The 21,511-nt window shown below is 31.6% G+C and overlaps 1 protein-coding gene across 3 annotated transcripts in view; it reads right to left on the bottom strand.

The window, feature by feature from the left end:
• Window positions 1-47: 47 nt before the first annotated feature.
• Window positions 48-21,511, bottom strand: part of LOC143063766 (LIM/homeobox protein Lhx3-like) — a 47,605-nt gene continuing 26,141 nt past the window's right edge. For all 3 annotated transcript variants that reach the window (XM_076236129.1, XM_076236127.1, XM_076236128.1), the window contains exons 2-5: window positions 16,911-17,085; window positions 4,592-4,794; window positions 1,502-1,822; window positions 48-981 (exon numbers count right to left, since the gene is read on the bottom strand). In XM_076236129.1, coding sequence (XP_076092244.1) covers window positions 614-981; window positions 1,502-1,822; window positions 4,592-4,794; window positions 16,911-16,939 — 921 coding nt within the window. In that variant the 5' untranslated portion in view covers window positions 16,940-17,085 and the 3' untranslated portion in view covers window positions 48-613. The remainder of the gene's footprint in view (window positions 982-1,501; window positions 1,823-4,591; window positions 4,795-16,910; window positions 17,086-21,511) is intronic.

Here is a 21,511-nt window from a genome sequence, read left to right as displayed (position 1 = left end):
ATAAATTTACAAATTTAAACATATGTTCAGTCTATTAGCAAATAAATAAATAAACAACAAGTAAAACATCGAAGTATATCCGCTGTATCGTATACCACATATTGCTGTTAACTTGTCACCAGTATAACCCGTCAACTCCGTAAGTTTCACAGGGATCCAGTTGTAACAGTCGCAGTAAATAATCATGGGTACACATTTACAGCAAGAATAACTGCCATGTATGGCGCTCATGCCAATAAAAAAGAACTAAACTTTCATAATCTTTTAGGACAAATAAATAAAATGGTAAAACAGCATGAAATTACATAAAAGAAATATTGCACATTTATAAAATATTAAACTTAGTATAACATAATATCCAAATAACAAGAATATTGCACATTTCCAAAGTCACAAGTATGATTAAAAATAAGAATCAATAAAATCATCAATTGTTCCAGTTTAAAGTATTTTATATAAAAGATGTCTCATAAATTTATAAGGTGAAGAATATTGTTTATATTAATTGAATTAATATATATACACCATGATCTATACAATAAGTTGACTCCACCTGAAACCGCCCATCAATGGCACTACACTAGACGTCATTCTTCCATTTGAATTTACAATATTAATACACTTCCACATGATGACTTTGTGTATGTGGCGGATAATCCGAAAATGAATTGTTATTATCGTTGATATCAGCGGCCATCATCCGAGGACCTCCTCCAAGTATGGTCATATTTTCAATAGACATTAAGTGTGAGCCAGGGTGATTGGTCATAGGAATGTTTGGAGACTGTCGACCTATAAACCCAGAAGAGTTGGGCGGAATATTTGAAAAATGAGACCATGAATCCATTGGAGGAGTTCCGGGTGGTACTACTGGTACCTGTCCCATGTTTGGTTCCCTGTCTAAGGGTTGTCCAGAACTAAACATATCACCAGACAAACGACTGTTGTCAACATCATCGAGATCGTCAAGGTCATCATCAACTGAAATATGAAATATGATAGTCGAACAAATTATATATATAAGTACAATAATAGTTAAGTCAACAATTTAGGCATTTATGTTGGTGTAAAATGTTTGTCTTTTCGTACAAGTCAGCAATCCTTTGGTAAAAATTGTTTCTTAAACGTGTTTTGCAGTTATCGTCTTATCGTTTATTGATCATAAAGTTTTGAGTATTTGGTCTCATCTGTTGATGACTTTTTTTTTAAATCAACATGTTCGGGCTCATCGCAGCTAGTATTTCTGATGATGAGCTTTGAGTATTTGCTTTATTTTATGAACTAGATTAAATCTAGTTATCCATAAAAGTCAACATTCACGTTTAATTGTTTGTTGAGTAGACCGCTTCATATGTAACACAGAATTTGCCATTTGACACCGTTGAGTGTATGCTTAGAACAATCTGCATGTTCCTACAATTGTATACAATTGATTATTTGTGTCGTTTCGTTGCTACCTCAACGTCTGACTTCAGTTGATATGATTAATTTAAAACCTTACTGTATGGACAATCCAGAAGACCATCATCTGATCGATCGTCAGCACTATTTGAGCTGTCTGGATCACCGTTGCGCTTAAGTTGTCGGAAATAAGGACTCCATCTTTTCCGTCCTGCATCCTTTTTTAGACGCTTTTCTTTCGCTCGTCTGTTTTGAAACCATACTTGAACAACCCTCATATCAAGACTAGTTTCTGAACTTAATTGTTCTCTAACATGTCTTGCTGGCTTTGGGCTTTCGTTGTATGCTCTTTTTAATGCTTCAAGTTGCTTTGCATTTATTGTTGTTCTTGGTCTTTTGTTTGCAGCATCTAAATCATACTCTGGTAATAAGATAAAAATGTTGAAACTGTAGACAGAGTACAAAAAAACTCATCCAAAGACATTGGGTTTATAATTTTATACGCCTTACAAGTTATTTTTTTAAATGTTTGTGCTATTTTCACATTTCCTGACCGGTGTGAGAAAAATATTTCTCCTCACTAGTGAAAAATCTGTTATTTTTAAAAGTGTCTCGAGTGGAGAAATATCGTAATACACAAGTTACAGTGGTGGAATCTGTTTTTCTTATGATTTGTTTTATCCTTCCTTTTCAAAGATTTGAGGAAAGTTGTGTACTGTTGATGTGACGTCATCAGGCATGGTCGCCTTTTTCATGACGTCACAATAAGAAAATTTCAACCAATCATTTGACGAGAACAGATTTTTCTCTAGTGAGGAGAAATATTTTTCTTACACATGTCAGGAAATGTGAAAATAGCACAAAAATTAGAGAAAAGGTTGAAACTGTAGACAGGGTACAAAACACTCATCAAAGATAGTAGTTTTATATTTGTGTACGCCTTGCAAGTTTCAACAGTTACGATTGCTTTTATCGTCCCAGACAGTTTTAATATGTCACGTGATTTTAAGATGAGTTCTTCCAATTTATTTTGCTGCGTATATCGAAATGTATTTCCTATATCCATTCTTCAAATTTCTCATTTCAAATAAAAGTCCGTCTTCAATAAAAACTCATCAGTTAACCTCGAATCAAAAAAGTTGAAAGGCAAAAAAAAGTACGAAGCAGAAAAATTAATCAGTGCAAACAGTTGTTTTGAAAAAAATATGTTTTCTTTCGGAGGGCATGACTGAATAATTTTCATAAATAAATCTTTTATTTTCAAATAAAAAGATAACATATGGCTGTATAAAATGAAACTATACATTTTCATGTACACGATTTTCTATAAAGCTGATAATAGCATATTTAGATAGCGAGTTAATATACTCTCAAAAGAAAAAAAAACACTTTTTTTATAACCCGAAATCAGTAAAACCAAAGCAATGTCAATTTTTAGAATTAAAAAAGATACATTTTTTATTTGAAAACTATCTTTTAATGTCGCTATTAATTCTTTCATCGACTGCGCTGGATCCTCCCAGAGGGCAATGAAAATCATCATTTTTAATTCAAGTGTGTCATTTTGAGTGACAAAGTGTATCTAATTGCAGTTTGATTATGGAAATAAACACACTACCTTTCAAGGATTAAGTAATAACAGTGATCGATCAGCGAGGATCGCAGGTGTCGCAAAAAGATAAAGTATCTAAAACTGAGATGAAATATGCTACCTGAAGCTACCTGCAAGGTATTAAAATCAGTTTATAGAGAATTTACCGTATTTTTCTATTCCCATGGGCTAAATGGTCGTCTCAGAAGGAATATTATTCAAACCATATAGCAATTTAGGCAAGATAGATTATGGGTTTAAAATATTGTAGCTTGAACAAGTTATATTTTACGACAGTGTAATAGCAGTATCGCCCGATTGACGGCATCACGACATCCGGGAAATATGAAACTTATAGAGTTTCCGAAACCTTAAAAAAACGCATTATTCAAAAGAAAATTGATTTAAGAGAATTTTGTAAAACCTTAAAACAACAATGCAGAATCCTAAAATTCCAGATAGATTCTTTTTCTAAGCTTTATTGACTTTTTATTATGTTATTAAAGGAACAAAGAAGATACCCAACTGTCATTTTATTGAAACAACCACCACCATAACTGAATACAAATTAGCAAAGTTGCTTAGTAATAATTATTAGTACTGAAAGTTGCTTTGCTTTATATTTATTAACATGATTTTATCAAATTCAATTAAAAAAAAAATCATCCTCATGAAATTAAAAGAATTGCTTAAAATCTCTCTTTTGGTTTGAAAAAAGAAACTGTGACATGTAAAATAAAATTAACAATTCAAATAAGAAACTAATTAATACATAGCATTCTTTTAAATTTAGAATTTCAGTTTCATAAAAGAAAAATCTTTTATAGAAGTCGATTACACTAGAACTTGATATGCAACTGCTGCCTAGATCTTCAAGAAACAGAATAAAAATGTCTGACGTACAATATTGTTTTGTTTTTCTGCTATGGAATTTTAAACAGGTTTTATCTGGGTATTGTAAATGACCATATCTTCTCGTATTGGTTATGAAGTTACATCTCTGAAGTACAATCAAGGATATTAGAGCTAAGATCGGAAGAGCTGTGTCGAAAAAGTGTCAACGGATATAGGAAGATGTGGTGTGAGTGCCAATGAGACAACTCTCCATCCAAATAACAATTTAAAAAAAAGTAAACCATCATAGGTCAAAGTACCGTCTTCAACACGGAGCCTTGGCTCACACCAAACAGCAAGCTATAAAGGGTTCATAAAATGGCTAGTGTAAAACCATTCAAACGGGAAAACCAACGGTCTAATAATCTATATATAAAAAAAAACGAGAAATGAGAAACACGTATAAATTACATAAACAAACGACAACTACTGTACATCAGATTCCTGACTTAAGACAGGTGCAAACATTTGCAGCGGGATTAAACGTTTTAATGAATCCAAACCTTCTCCCTTTTTCTGAAACAATAGCATAACATCACACCATAGAAACGGCATTTTTTACACCGGAATCTGTTTGTAAATTTGACAAATAATCTATGTGAAAAGTAAGCTATACTTAAAAGTTTAATTATAATATATCATACAGGACAGTGGATTTTTTTTATTAAGTTTCCCGATAAGTAACTGGTTTTTGTTCAAACCTACCTCTAGCTTTTGCTGATTCATAATCTGTTTTACAAACCAGTTTTCTATCCTCCATCAGATAGAATTCGTCTCCAGTATTCAACTGTCTACCACACATTAAACAAGCAAAACATTCCAAATGGTAAACGTTATCCTGCGCTCGGCGCACCACTTCTGTTGGTGGTATGCCCTTTTCGCATCCTGCGCATTTCGTTCCAAATCGCCTAAAAATATAAAAAAATAAATTAAAGATTTCTTCAAGGAAAAGCCAAGGCAGTTATAGTGAATCGCCCAATCAAGACAACTAAAATATATATAGGCCACAATATTCTTATCCCAAATAAATAAATGATGAAGATTATTTGGTTTTAATATGCAAACGTCACGTATCTGGCAGTACGGAAAGCTTCCTTTGCGGTATGAGTTTTGCTCATTGTTGTAGGCCGTATGGTGATGTGTAGTTGTTAACTTTGTCTCTGGTGGAGAGTTGTCTCATGGCAATTATACCATCTCATAATATATATATATATGAGTAAATGTTGATAATTTTATAGATGTTAAAAGTTCGGCTAGTTGTTAAAATTTCAAGTTGGTAATGAGGGTGACAAATCGGCTCTGAAGGTCAACAACGGTTGTTAATTGGTCCTAAAGGTCACCAGTTTCATCCTCCATTTGTTTTGGTTAATTTGTAGTTATAAATCTAGTTATAAAATCTTTCTGCAAGTTTAATGACTTTCTCTCGACGACTTGTCTGACTTTGACTGCAAATGATATATATCGCACACTTAGTTGTATAATATTTACTACGGAAGCCCTTTTTTACCATCAACAGTCTGATAACTTTTGATTAAATGTATGTAATCGTTTTCTCACGGAATTACAGGTTCTTGCTCTGTAAATACTATAAGAGTGTCCGCAAAATGGGACAGAATTATCATTGTGCAAACGTCAGAAGAGTTTAGCAGAATTGCAATTTGAAATACTGAGGGTTTGCAAGCATTTTAAAAACAATATCTTATTATTATATTGACTGTATATAAATTTATTACAAAAATTTCTTACATAAAACAGAATTTGCACTTCTATTTAATACAATTTTAAATAAAGTAAGAAACATGAGGCACGAATCCTGGGGATACATAAATCCCAGTAGAGATTATCTGCATGCAAACTAATAAAAGAATTATTGTAGAAATGATCAGTGTTCATGTTAAGGTAATATGGCTAAGTCAAGGTCAAATGTCGTCACAGAGCCATGATATAGGAATTAGCAAGGAGTTTGGCAGAATTAAATAAAAACCAGACCAATACTCTATATTTTCCCCATGTTTTATTTATATGGATACTTTTGAAACCTGTGACTATTTTCAACTTTTATAAAAGGAGCAAATATGTATTTTAAACAGCTTGTTCCAATCAACTTTAACATTTACATATTATTAAAACAGTTTATTGGGACTATGAAGTTTGAAGTCTTCAAGAATATCTACAGTTTTTGTTAGTTTTCGTCGCTGTACAAACCCTTGGCTTTCAAGTATGCCTGTTTCATCTTTATGCATTCAATTTCTGGTTTCATATCAAGAGCATCTATTCTACAATAAATCTTTTCGGTATTGCGAAAGTATGAGCAAACAAGACAATTATGACACATTAGCATAACCAATCTTTGATAAAACGAAAATTGTTCAAAAAGAATTTAATATGCCTGCATGCAACAATTGAAAAAATATGAACATGTCCAACATTTTATTGGTTAATTATCATCTGAATTGCAAGTGATTGCAGGGTGTATAATTGAGACTGATTATTAGATTCAACTCAATCAAAACTATTTGAGACATCTTTTCGCTCCACATCATAACTTCATTTCCTATTGTTTGTTTTTCTCATTAATCACGACACATTAAGAAAAGCAAACAATGCATAGGCTTTGATATCTAGCAAAAATATTACATGGTGGAAAAATTACATACAATATGAAATCACTATTAGCAATTGACGAGTTTCAATTTTTTCCACTTCATTTACCGTTTACGAAAACTAGTAGAAACTGAAATCATACTTTTATCCATATTTTACATGTTCTTTATCACTTAGACGTTTGACGTAATGTTTTTTTTTCAAACGCGTATTCCGTGGTAATTTAAAACATTGAAGTGCACATAAATTATTCAGACTGCGTCAAGACGAGGCAGCTAATCATATTAACGAAGTCAACTCATTTGAGAGAAGTGTAAATGACGAATGGACGAGAACATTACCGGCGGGAAAAACATCAACTTACTATAATTAATTAATGGAATATCTACTAAAAAGACTCAAGTCAATTTTTATCACTCATCTATGGTATGCTTCTGTACTATATATCCTTTAAGTTTCCCTTTTTACATATATTTAGAATAAGTAAAAAATAATCGTCTATGATGTTGTACAATCAACTTTCCGTCGTATTGGGATATTAGTTTCTGGATTGTTTAGTATTTATATGTTTAACAATGGATGTATTGTATACTACTTGGATCCTAGTAAAACGTTTCAGACTTCAACACTTCCAAAGACAAAGAAAATAATGTTTACCGAAAACAGAGACATATAATACAATGTCTCTGCCGAAAATTATAACAACTAAATTATCCCGTCATAGATTGATTAAAAAAAATAAACTTCCAAAAAAATTTCTAACACTGTGTCTGTTACTGTTACGCGAATCTTTGTAAGTTCTAGTAGTATCATTGGCTGTATCCGACATCCTAGATTTTATATCAATTCACGAACTAGTTAAGTAAGCACTTTAAAACTTTCAAAATTATCTGTACTGTAATTTGAATGATATGATAAACGTATTAAAGATATTAATGCAAAATTATTAAAATTCATTTCATTTTGCAGACATAAATTAACACTCAAACTATAGTTCACACACTTTTCTCATTTGCTATAGATATACATCTTTTCCCGTATTTTTTATTGTCGGTTTTGTATCATTCTCATCTTACGCTAAGACCATAAGTATCTTACGATTATATGACGGGTAGATAAAGAATCTTACTCGATATCAAGTTCTTGAACTCTCAGTCAATAACTGAACAATAACTGACTTAACCCTAATTTCATAAAATAATTTCAGGTTCGATCTTTTATGAAACATTAGTACCTACACGTGGTGTTCTTTTGCGGCGTGGAAAAATAACATTTCAAAGTGGCAGACCATTGTTTCACATCTTGTGTTTATAAATTGAGCACAGATTTATTATGAGCATTGTACAAGGGAAACCCCGTAAAGTAAGCGTTTCCATTTGTGTAGAGTAAGAAGTTGATTGAAGCTGGAACGGCAGGGAGTTTGTGTACAGGAAGGTTCTTCTCTATTGAACAAAATGCCTTGCTACATGTATGCAATTTTTTTTTTATAATATTGCAGCAGATGTAGTAGTTTTTGAAAGAAATGTAAGGTTCAGTATTTTCAAGTCATTGGGAATATCAGTACTTTAAAGAGCTTATTGCTTGTGTACACACAACTTTTGAATACGTATATGATTGTCCTATGAAACAAATCTCATATATGTTTGTCAATGTTTTTGTGTATAAGGTGACTATTAAAGAACTCCAGTGGCAAATAGTTCATGCAAGGAAATAAAAACCTAACGCGAACGGTCGAATATTGACACAATCGGTCTTGTTTTGTTGGTTGCGATACCTCTATATTTAATCTAAAAGCGGTATACATTTTAAAACGTACAAATGTACTAATATTTCAAACGATTTGAAATATATGGCCAACAACTGAATCATTGAATGTAGACACAATATTGCATATGTGTAAACAATAAATTTATACTGCAATGTTCATGTTTATAGAGGTGAAGTGTTTTCAGTTAAGCTAAAAAATAAAAATGGCACGCTAACACACGTTATTGTAAATATAATATTTTATTTATCTAAAGTGTCTTTTGCTGATACCTTAATTTCATATTAATAACATGTTTTGTAGACATCGAATATTCTCAAAGAACAATCCATATGAAATCCAACACAAGACATTGTTAACATTCTGTAAACTTAAAAGTTGTGCTATTTAAAGTTTGTGTATTCTGTTAAATTACATGACAGATGTGATGTTTTTCAATAAACAAACATGCATGTCAACATTTGTAAGTTATTCTACGGATTCCATCAATCATTAAACTAAAATCATCGTAAGACACGCGCCAACACGTCCAGCAAACACACAACATTGACAAATTACTTAAACCGGACATTTTATGGTTACAGTAAACGACCTAAATTTATTCCGGAAGGATAATTGACAAGCTAGACGAACTATTTCATTTAAGTGGAATTAATTACTACGCCTTTTTTTGTTTCCAAAGCTCTTATTATTGATCGTTTTTTTGTCGGAGTTTTAAAGATAAATGTATATCTAGTAAATTGTCTTCAATCATCGACTGTAAGTTTGTGGGCTGGAAATGAATATAAAAGAAGACATTAATTTGTAAACTTTTAACCAATAGATTGGCCATAATATATAAATTGTATATGTCATGCTATCATGTACGCATATGATATACATTTCAAGTGGTCAATGGAGTTGACATACTCCTTGAAATACTGACAGTCAGTATATTTAGCGATATTGAACAGTCAGGATCCTACTTCGTCAAAATTATCTCCCCATTACGCCAGTTCATTTTCACAATCGTAAAAATGGAAGCCATTGTAGCGATGACGCGCTACCAATTTTGCTCTTGGAAACCGATAAATTTATCCACATTGCACCAATACGATCCTTATATGTCAGTTATATTTTAAAAGACAAATGTATCAACTAGCTAATGAGCATCAGTTAATGATATTGTCTGCATTGATTCAACTTAAAACTATTGTCTGATCGGTTGTTAGGTGGAATTTTCGAAAAATCATAAACATTTAAAAAAAATCTAATTAAATATTTCGTGGAAGGGCAGACTAGATTTTTTTAGTGGTTGAAGACTATAAACCCTAGTTATCACACACAAAAAAATTAGAATTTTTCGAAGATATGCATTTTCATCATCCAACTTGTAAGACTGTCGTCAAGTACTTTCAGTAAAAAAATAGCTATTCGAACACACTTTCCCTGTTTTTGTGACTCATTAGATAGGTATTTCACTTGACCCATATATTTCATCTTTTAGTACTGTTATTTTTTTGTGTTATAAAGTCAACATATAGCTTTTATATATAAAAATGATAGAATCTGAAGCGAGACGATGTATGAAATATTCTTACTTTGAACGATATCAAGACAAAATACTCAACTCAAACACGCCCTAACATAAAAAGGTGCACTCGATTTTCTCTTTTCGATACAATTGTTACCTATGTTTTGGAATTTTTTCTTCAGTCACATAATGGAAGGGCAGACACGAAAATTACTGAACTAATAGATTGATATCTTTTCCGTCCATGGTAATTTTTTCAAAAAAATCGGAGGTTATGCATTTTTGTCATCCAACTTGAAAGATACCCATGTCGTCGACTTGATATATAATTGTTCTGCTTAACTATGTACTAGATAAATTGAAAACTTATGCAAATGGTGTTTTTAAAATAAAACACCTCGTAATTGAGAAGAAAATTGCAGTTTTGTTTGTTTCTATTAACTTTTTAAAAATTTGTCACTAAAGTAAACAATACAGTAAACATTTATCGCCTTCTCTAATAGAGAGCTTCGATTCTTTTGTTCTATTTCAACCTGGTTTCCGACTGTGAAGATGATAAAAAACGTTATAAAAAACCAACAAAGAAAATATATAAGAAAAGGAAAATTAAATAATAAAATATAGAAATATAAAAATATAAGCAAACAAATTAGATTTTTTAAATTTTATTTTCACATAATATTTAATATTTAAAGAGCTGTTTCCCTATAAAAATAAATTATCCGGTCAAGAAGGCTTATAAATCTACATTTCATGATGATAAAATCTTTTCAAATAGTCCAACGTTTGAGATTCAATCCTGAATATTATATGATTAATCCTGTACAAAGATAACAAAGGTCACAGTCATATAACAGAACCACCGTGACAGAACAGGCCAGACATGTTCAGTTTACTGACATAAACTTGACGATAGTCAACAATAATCCTTCCTAGTTAAACACTCGCTAGACTATCATTTGGTGTTTTAAGCATACAAAAAATAACTTGAAGACAAATAGAAAATTAATTGCGAAGAATTAAAAAAAAAAATCAGCAAGACTGACGCAGAAGCAAGTTTGAAAATAATATTAAAATGTTGTTATTATGAAATTCTCAGTCCATAATAGCCAAGAACTTCTTCATATAACATTATGTATCAACAGTCCGTCTATATATACATCTTAAAAATCTGTAAAATTGTTCTGTTCAGAATCTCTCATAACGAATATAATGGATCTAGGAAGATGTGGCATGAGTACCATGTGCCAACTCAGTCTCTCCATCCTAATCACTTTGTGAAAGTAAACCATTATAGGTCAAAGTACGGTCTTCAACACGGAGCCTTGGCTCACACCAAACAGCAAGCTATAAAGGGTTCTTAAAATGGCTAGTGTAAAACCATTAAAACAGGAAAAACAACGCTCTTATCAATAAAAAAAACCAGAAACGAGAAACACTTATGAACTACATCAACAAACGACAGGACAACCATATAGAACAATAAGGCTTGTTCCATGTAGTATGCGAAATGGAATGAATCGTGTTAGCTAATTACCGGATCTCTTGTGGAGAGTTGTCGCATTGGAAATCATACCACAACTTCTTTTTTAAAATACAGATGCAGAGTACAGATTATTATGATAATTTTAATGATTGTCGAAATACTTCACAGTTTCTTTTTCAGTTCAACAGTGTGTTATTGTTTGCCATCATTTTGTTTCATAAATTGTCCTCTGATAGACATAACTGCTTTTAATTTGAATTGGGGAATAACTTTAAATGGAAATTTAAAATCGATCCCCCTCGCGTAATTAGTACAATCATAAACATTGTCAAGTTTAAATTCTAGCAAGGATTTATAAAGTAAACATAATATATAATAAGAAGATGTGGTATGATCACCAATGAGACAACTCTCTGACTACAAGAAACTAAATGACACAGAAATTAATAACGTTAGGCCACCTGTACGGCCTTCAACCATGAGTAAATCCCATACCACATATATAGTCAGCTACAAAAGGCCACGAAATGACTATGTAAATCCTCGGCTTTTAGGAACTATATGACGAGAAAGTGTTATCCAAATGCTAATGATGAACTTAAAGTTTATTTGAACAACAGCAGAGTCTGCGATGTTTATCGTGAAACCCCTCACTCACGTCAACTATGAAAATTAAAATGTAAAGAAAAGCAGCGTCCCGGATGTTTGTGAAACCCCATGCTTACGTCAATAAAAATAAAACGTACTATTGACATCCACTTTCCCAAGAAGATCCGGGCATGACCCTCTTGGAACAAATACACCTTACGGTCTTCTACATTTGACGTAGTTTTCAATGATCAAATAGAAGCCGTATTAATAATTTTAAAGTTCGTTCTGAATCCCAATAAATAAAGCCTTTAAATTACTACATTCACGTCCGATAAATTTGGAGTTTTATTTGAACTTTTAACAATACAAAAGATACAATGAGCACGAGTTTGAACGTCACAGAAAAAAAAACAATACTGAAAATAATACAATCATGATTCACTGATCCAGGTTTTGTAGATACTCTCTCTCTCTCTCTCTGTCTGTTTTAACAGATTATTTTGTTCAAATAATATCAGTTGATATACTGTGGTCCGAAGGATTTGACCACCAAAATTTGCAAAGGATTGACACAATTTTGATATTTTTTAATAGAAATAGTAGTGTCAGGACCAGCAGTTTTCCTATGGTACCATCAGATGTAAAAAGATTTCGAACTCTGTTGATACCTTGATTTTATATCAACTAAATCGTTGAATGAATTTAGTGTATCCCGGCGGATTATTTACGAGAAATATTTTTTTCTCTACAAATTTTGCACTTTTGCCAGTTTTGTTTGAATTCCTTCTTTTAAGTTTGACACAGTATAGAAGGTCGTAATATTTTTGTTTACCATTATTTCTTTTTCATTTCACGTGGCATAGTGATAAAACAAAATAATTTGGTCAAGTCATATATTTTAAATGATTTTTGGAGTTAATTTTTATTTCTTACCAGTAATACATTTTTATTTAGTAACATACTTACTAGTTTCATGCATTATTATTATATTATATTATTTTATCATATTTTATTATATTTCTCCCACCCATAAGTCTTTATTCTTTGTTTTTACTGGGTCTTTATATATATTCTGCACGTTTTGCCCATTATTCTTAAGTTTGAAATACACAACCAGACTCTTCTATATTCAAAGTTTACCTCGTTTCAAAAGTCAAACAGACTGCAATGATGGAAACCAACAGAAATTGTTTGTGATTTGATCATTTCCCATTTATTTCATGAAATTGGTACCCTCTGGGACTTTTCTTATTTCACTTCGAATCTATTGACAGCATTTTGTAAATATAGGGAATAATAAAACTCCAAAACAATAAAGACCAAGAACAGATAAACTGCACTAGGTGCAATAAATCTGCAGCATTTTGAAAATAGACGAAACTGAAAATTATTACCGAAACAAAATCCAAGAGCAGAGATGTTTTCAATTGCGATCTTTTTTTTTAAGAAAAGGCAATGTTTTGTCATTTAAAATTCCTTTTGTATGCAAATTTAAGACACCGTATGATAAATAGAGTTTTAATTATTATTTTTTTTTATTTTCTGATACTGTGCAGTGAGATTTCTCATATTTTTATTCAGAAATTGCTACTTGGCGTGCCAAAAACTGCTTCAGATTTTATAAGGGGAACCAGTATCTTATTTCATTAGCTTTTTACTCTGCAAAAAGCCTTAACTATCTAATTGTATATATCATATATTAAAAAGTCTTTGCATAAATCTGTTTAGATTGGTGTATATATGCATATTTGATTGTTTTATTGACCTTTAATCTTATTTCTGAATCTTAAAAACATGCATGTGTGTTAAAACCATAAGAAAAGCATACCTCGAATCTTGCATAAAACAAAAAATACATTAAAGGTAATTGAGAACTTTTTTTCGATCAAAGATTAGCCGAATAACTACGAACTGAAAGAAACACCTGAATTTTAATCTGCCATAATCCGATTTTCCTAATAGGGAGAATTAGCATCACCTAGTGTTATATGATTGTGGAAAGTTGGCCATTTTGTAAGCTGAGATAAAAAGAATTATACAAACTGAATCAATAAGACGCTTTGTAATTTGACAGACGTTACCTGTCTTTAAAGGTTATTACGGATGTATGACATGTGTAAAAATTTATCTGGAATTAGTAGACATGCAACGAGATAAGTGAAAATAGTATTTTTCCTTTCATGCCAGTAAGAAGTTACGATTTTATTTCGTTTGAGCATGCGTTTTTTTTTCTTTATTGAAACTACAGATTTCCTGATTACCTTGAACAAAAGAAGCTTTTGACAATATTTATTGAATAATACTACAATGTTCTTTCCAAGCCTGTTATCGTAGATTACATACTCGCAAACATATGTGGGAAAAGGATGATGCGACATGATAGCCAATTGAACAAACATACACTAGAGTTCAAAAGACGTGGACGAAACAGCTTTAAAACAAACTAATGTTACGGTCTTCAAAGACGAACAAACCTATACCATAGACAGCTACAGAAGGCCCAGACATGCCGAAATGTGAAACAATTCAATTGAGAAAACAAATGGCCTGATTAGGACGAAAAATGAATATGACAGACAGCAACCAGCGACAAACACATATAAAGAATTGGCGGGGTAAAACATGTTTGATTGTTCATCCCTTTATTTCCTGTAATAAACCCTAAAATTTTATATGATGATTCCATAATAAGGCAGCAACCATTTGATTTTCTGGGGGGGGGGGGGCTATGGTTTTTTTTGGAAAAAAAAGTTTGTTTCCAGTTTTTGGAGAAAAAAATAATTTGTTTTTGATTCTGAGAAAAAAAAATTGTTTGTTTCACCCTCAGCTGCCACTATATGTAATGCTAAAATTGAAAGAAAAAAATTGCTTTCGACTTGTCGCGAAAAAAATAGATTGTTTTTCGCCGCAGGCGAAAAAAAAATTTGTCCAGAAAAAAAAAACCATAGCCCCCCCCCCCCCCCCCCCCCCAGAAAATCAAATGGTTGCTGCCTAAATAGTTCGTTGAAAGTCTTTGGAGCCATAATTTGTTTTCTTTTCTTTTCAAGGAAATGCAATTTTACAAGTGCATTCAACTCAATGTAAAACTTAATGCGACAAGATTTTAAATCAATTTTCAGTTTTCATTTCAGACTTTTTTGTACTTACAGTCATTTTTTTCACATTAAAAGCAAGATGCATTCACTTGTATGAACCGAGAAGTGACAAGTAGTTTGTATTAGACCTCGAAAATATCTCAACTGAACAGCACGGTTGAACACACTAAAGAATTTAGCAAACTTAACACGAACAATCATCTTTGAAACACTTACAGTCATTATTTTTTCACACTAAAAGCAGGATGCATGAACCTGTATGATCCGGCAAGGGACTGGAAATTTGTTTTAGACCATAAATTATCTCAACTGAACAGCACCGTTGAACACACTTAAGTATTTAGCAAATTTAACGCGAACAATTAACTTTGAAACTACTGTTCCTCCATTCTCTTATGTATGATCTTTTCTTATTCTTTTTCTTGCATACTGGTAATTCTTAATAATTTAAATAAATGATTTAATGAATTAATAATATACTGCATCTAATGACTTAAAAAGGAACTAAGTTATTCTTTTTAAGCAATTTTATCAATGAGATATTTTCAGAGCAATAAAAACTCGGCGTTTAGTTTAGAATGTAACTGGCATCATAAAGACGACTCGAATCGTTTCTTTGAATTATTAACGAAACGGTGCCATGGTATGATGTTTTGAGTGCAACTAATATCTGAGGCTTTATAGAAGAGTATATTTTTACGTTCACTATACATTTAACTGGTCTTATGTCAGAATATCATGTTAAAGGGTATTAAGCAATAAGAAGATTACAGTATGCCAGGAACAAATTTATCGAACCTTTCCTATAAGGTATAAAAACAGAGAATTTTATTGATGTCAATGTTGGATGTCTATTATATTATTTGAAAAGTACATATTTCGAGTGTTTTTATGTGCAATTTAAAACTTATTTCAAATCGTTTGTGCTTGCAAGTAAACTTTTATAAGGGATATCATCCAACTGAGTCCAAGGAAATATGATAATATCCGAATTCTGAAATGTAAACAGAAAAACAAGAAGAAAAAAAGGGCAAAAATAGAAAAAGTTGTTTTCCCGTTCTCTTGAAGTAACCTACATACAATGTATATGTAACTGATAGCGGGAACGTTGCGAAGTTTATCAATTATTCAGAACTCCGAACTCTTCAGGGATCTGCCTATCGTTACATTTCCTTCATGTATATTTCATGACCAGTTAACGTTCACGCAAGAACATGATAAACACAAATAATATTCCAGTTCATTTGCAAAACTTTATACAAAAGTTAGAAATAAGGAAGTGCATTTTGTGTTAAAACCCATATAACTGATATATATATGATCATATAAAAAATTTGATCAAATGTCCGCAGTCGAGTTGGACTTTGGAATGATAACTATCGATTCTCTATAGTTGGTAAAGTCAGAAGATTTCATAATATAAAATAAATAGTTTACAAAGACAGTTATTATTATGTGTCACAACAACGGCAATGCAATCTTTTCTATAACACATTTTTTTTTTTAATCCATTAAAGGATTTTCGTACTATAGATTATAATACTTAAATTGCTATTTCGACGAGACTATGATATAACAGTTTCAAAAAAAAAGTTCGAACGTCATTATTTATAATGAATGGTCAAATTACAGTACATGTATCTTGAAAGTAAATCGGGAGAGAAAACAGCAGAAAACGAGGTCAATATGACGAAAATTTGCGTCAATCGGAGAGAAGTATAGGTCATTCGAAAAGAAATTAAGGTCAATTCGTTGCATAATTATTATAAGCTATAGAAATCGAGTCCACGAAGAAGTCAACATACAATTTTTTTTAAAACTTACATAACGTAAAAATATAATAAAGTATGAATATGTACAAAAATAAAGAAAGTTCAAATTTCAAATATATATATAGAGGGGAACAAAGACAAAAGAACTACAAAGACGGTGCAAGAACCATAAATGGCACCAGATAATTAGAAACTCACCTGAAGAAATCATCCTTGCAGTAAACCATATCTCCTTTTGAAAAACATTTGTCACTTAGCTGTAGTTTACAGTCAGAACATTTTAAACATTTAGAATGCCAAGAACGTTCCAAAACTTTTAAAATAAATCTGTCTAAAATAGGTTCTCCACATCCGGCACATTTTGGAATTGCAGCTGTAATAAAAAACAAATATAGAATTATGACGTAAGGTATCAATTTAAGGTCAACGATACTAGAACAAAGATTGAATTAAAAATAAAGTACAACAAATTATTCCCTGTTAATTATCTTACATTTTCATTTTATTTACTGCTTTAAAAATATTCAAAGCGTAAATTTCATTTTCTAGCACTGTGTGGACTAGAGTTCGTAACGATATAATCAGATCAGCACAATTGGTGCTTCGTAATCGCGACAACATGACATCCATTTCTTAAATTTTTCGTTTATAAATTACGAAATCATTAAAGAAAGTTAGGTCCAAACTCCCAAAGAAAAGTTGAACTTATACAGTGTTGGTTGTTCTGTTTCTTTTATGGACATATACATCCGAAAGTATTCATACATTCTCGGGTTCCAAATAATAACGAAAAAGCCAATAGTGCTGAAATGGTATAAAACACCATAAATCAACCAAAGTAAGTGTCTTGCCAAACGCTTCATAATAAAGTGGGTCTCATTGGGGTCTAAGCGTAACGCGGGATTGCCGATTTTTTGTAAGCGTGAAACGTGAAAGTCAAATTATTGTGTCGAGAAAACGGGAAATGAGGTCTAGCGGGACCCGGGAAATGACAAAAAATGAGATTTGCTTACGTACATAGTGTAAGCGGGATACGGGAATCTGACAAAACAGTAAGCGGGATCCGGGATCGGAACCCCCCAATGACACCCCCAATAAAGTTGAAACTGATTTAAAATCGTACAGGAACGAGTTTTACTTTCGTTCTTTTATTCAATTCACATGATGAAGAAGAAGAAAATATTTAATTCAGTCGTAATTTTTCTCGTTTTAAAATTTAGAAATCAAAGTTTAGTTAGATAAATGCCGTGATGATTCTTTTATGGAACTAAATGGATTTTTAATAAACACTTGATAGATCAATTAGAATATCTTATTCGACATATTTGGCTTTTAATTAGGTTTTTTTTTCATAAAATATATTTTTGATGTGCTTTCTCTAATGGATAGCCTTTTCTTTAATTCATTCACTTTTTTTAATTTGCAAAAAGGTTTGCAAACAACTATCTTTATATTCATTAAGTGAGTAAACAAAACGATGAATAAATAAAAGATCGTCAAATTGGAATTAGGCACATATATATTATGACATTTAAGCTACATTTAGAAGAAAATGCATAAAAATAACAATATAATTAATTCTAAATATTTCTCAGCATGCTTGATACATCAAAGTGGATATAACAGGTTAGCTAGTTTATTCAAATTTTGGAAACATAAAATATGATATCATATTTTTCATGAATCATTGACCAATATTGGATACAAAAATTATTGGGTCGGTGATATTGACATTAATAAAATATACATTAATTAAAGAGAAGCTATAATTTTGTTAGATAATTGTCGACAATTCGATGAAACCAGTAATAAGACGGTGGCCTCGGGGTTCTAATTGTGAAATCGACACCACACGGAATATCTTGGAAAAGCTTTGTCAACGTTGTTCACCATCTGTTGAAGAAAAACGTAGAAATACGAAAACAGACATGAAGACTGCTGTTTTAAACGGTCCATGCTGTGTCGTGTTGGGTTAAATACATGTTTTAGAAAAAGCTATGAATAATATCCGCTTGTTTAACTTAAGGAAACATCGATAATTTATTCATAGATGTGTTTTGTTATGAAATATGTATCCAGATTGTGTTGGTTAAGGTTTATTGAATAAGAAGAATACCGTCTTTTCAATTCTAAAAATATTTTATGACAGTTCATATGCATATCGTTTTGTTTCAAGATTCGCTCTGTGATTGGTCTATTGTAATGCAACTTCAAAAGATACTAATTTATGGACGTAGAAAATTAACTCATCTCTAAGTTTTGGTTTTACAAGACTGAAAAGTTGAAGTCAAATATTCTCATTAAATTTTTTGTTGATTATATAATAAAGAAAACATCAAGTATTTGTAAAGGAGTAGGTCCGGTAAGTGCCGGTTTTGGCCTCAAATTTCAAGTTCATCTGACGAAAGATTTTGGACACTTTTTAAACACTCAAATGTCTATTTCAATTGATTCAATTATTTTTTGTGAACGATTTTAACTGATTCACTCATTAAACGCTCCGGTTTTAGCTTAAATATGAAACATCTATCAAATATGCCAAAAAATGTCAATTTTCAGATGGTTTTTGTCAAAAATGAAAGTGGCTGCATCCGTGTTCATTCTCGACCTTTATAAATGTTATGTATTATCATTAAACACAACTCAATATCAAGAATGAACACGAATGCGGCCACTTTCCTTTAAGACGAAAATCGTCTAAAATTTAACTAAAATGCTGAAATTGTGAAGATTTCAGTAATTTAGCATGACTTAATGATGCAAGTACCCGATATATGTGCATTGTAATGCCAAAAACAGCCAATATTTATGTAGCAGAGGCATTATACCTTCCAAAAAATAACTAAAAGTTTACATTTAACAATATTGTAAAACTGCTATTTTTGTGTCCAAAAAGGGGTCTTACTGAATCTACTCCTTATCAGGAAAATGCGGAACACATTTTAATAGTTTTGGTTTTATTTATAAAACAAGTATTAACAAATGTACATATATGAATTTTCAATTTGGAAACATCCGTGTCAAAAGAGTTAACATTAGCATTTTATATACGAATTTTGTAAAACACAACTGCCTTACTGTATCATTTTACTAATAAGGATATTCCGCATAAAAATTATCTTTATATCACTTTAATAATCGTCGCGAGATGTATTAAATTGGCTTGATCTCATCTATGATCAAGATTAGCGCTATTAAAGAACAAATAAAATAATTCCATGCCATATTTTTGCACATAAGGACGATGCTATATTACCCCACTGGACAATAATCCGGGTTCAATTTCGCACGACCTTTGTTCATCGATTTTCGATCGTTATAATGACCAGTTGTACGTTTTGAGTGACGTGGTCACTTCTGGGATAAGATGAAACTGACCCGTGCTGGCACTTGAGGATTAATAAAACTTGGAGTGTTGACCCCGACTTCTGAAGTGCAATTTATCACTTGAAGATGAGCGGAGTGATCAACGCCTTTTGTTACAGGGAAGCACCTGTTATATGTTATTCTACCCCGAGGATAGTACATCACCTGGCTAGAGACAAACTGTCGACAATAGAATTATACCCAGCGGTAACAAATTGTGAGAAATATTACAATAACATGTATTATCGCTACAAAAATAAACAATAAATAAAGAGATATAACATTACTGTTCGATAAATTTACTTAAACAAACTGCATGACGTCATAGTTTTTTGTTGTTGATTTTATGATTAGATTATAAATTTAAAGTAAAAAAACATCAACTGTTATTTGATTTTAAAAATAAGGAGATGTGGTATAACCAATGAGAAAAGTATTAACCAGAGCCCAAATGACATGAAGATGACCAGTGACCAATCATGGCTTATACATACTATTAGACATTTTGTAAGCCTAGTTTTTAACCTAATTAAATTTACACCGTCAACGAGAGAGTTAAATGATACGATGGCCATTTGATAGTTTTTACTTAACAACTTAAAAATACGATTTAATCATTATTCTTGTTTTAACACCAATGTAATATTTCAAATAAATCTTTACAGCTCAAATTAAGGAGATTTTGAATGTATCCTGTTGCCCTCTATTCTTGTTAAAATTGGCGCCTTTTATGATTTTATATATATTTGATAAAAGTTATTTTTCAACTGCTGTTAATGCATGTTTTGAAAAATCAAATGCATTGCTTTCATTAAACTATGAATCTAATTAAACATCACTTCAAGCATACTTTCAATTTAAAGACAACTACCAGAAATGCTTGGTTTGTTTTATGAAATACTTTGCAATGTAATAGACATTGACTGCTTACTTTCCTTGTGAGATCGCTTGATACAAATCGTAAAACTGTGCTTGTCATTTGTGCATTATATACAAACAAAGTGAAAACTATCAGTGAAAGTTATTTCCAACCGTTATCTTTCCCATCGGAATTCCTCTTGTCATTTATACTTTACTTTCGGAAGCCTGAATATTCAAACACGCGCCAAGCACGTGCCTGGCCAATGTAACTTTTACGGCTATTCGTATCTACGTTAGTACGGTTTCCTGTCTCATGTGACCAACGCTGTTCAGCTTTGAATGGCACGTGATGCACATCTGGGTGATTTTCAAAACGTCTGACAAAAATATTGCTTAGAAATTGCTTAGAAATACTAAAACTTTGAAAGTGATTCTAATTCAATTTTTACGGTTGTTTAAGCATTAAACTGTCTGATTAAGCTTAGTTATGAAAATTGTCTTCAGCATTGCATGTTCACGTTTTGATTTTTACAAGATTTATAAAAACGTTGTCTTGTATATTTTTCAGAAGA

This window comes from Mytilus galloprovincialis, chromosome 2, assembly GCF_965363235.1.
Source record: "Mytilus galloprovincialis chromosome 2, xbMytGall1.hap1.1, whole genome shotgun sequence".
NCBI classification, from domain to species: Eukaryota; Metazoa; Mollusca; class Bivalvia; order Mytilida; family Mytilidae; genus Mytilus; species Mytilus galloprovincialis.
The sequence above is the reverse complement of the archived record's forward strand: the minus strand, read 5'-3'. Positions and strand labels throughout refer to the sequence as shown.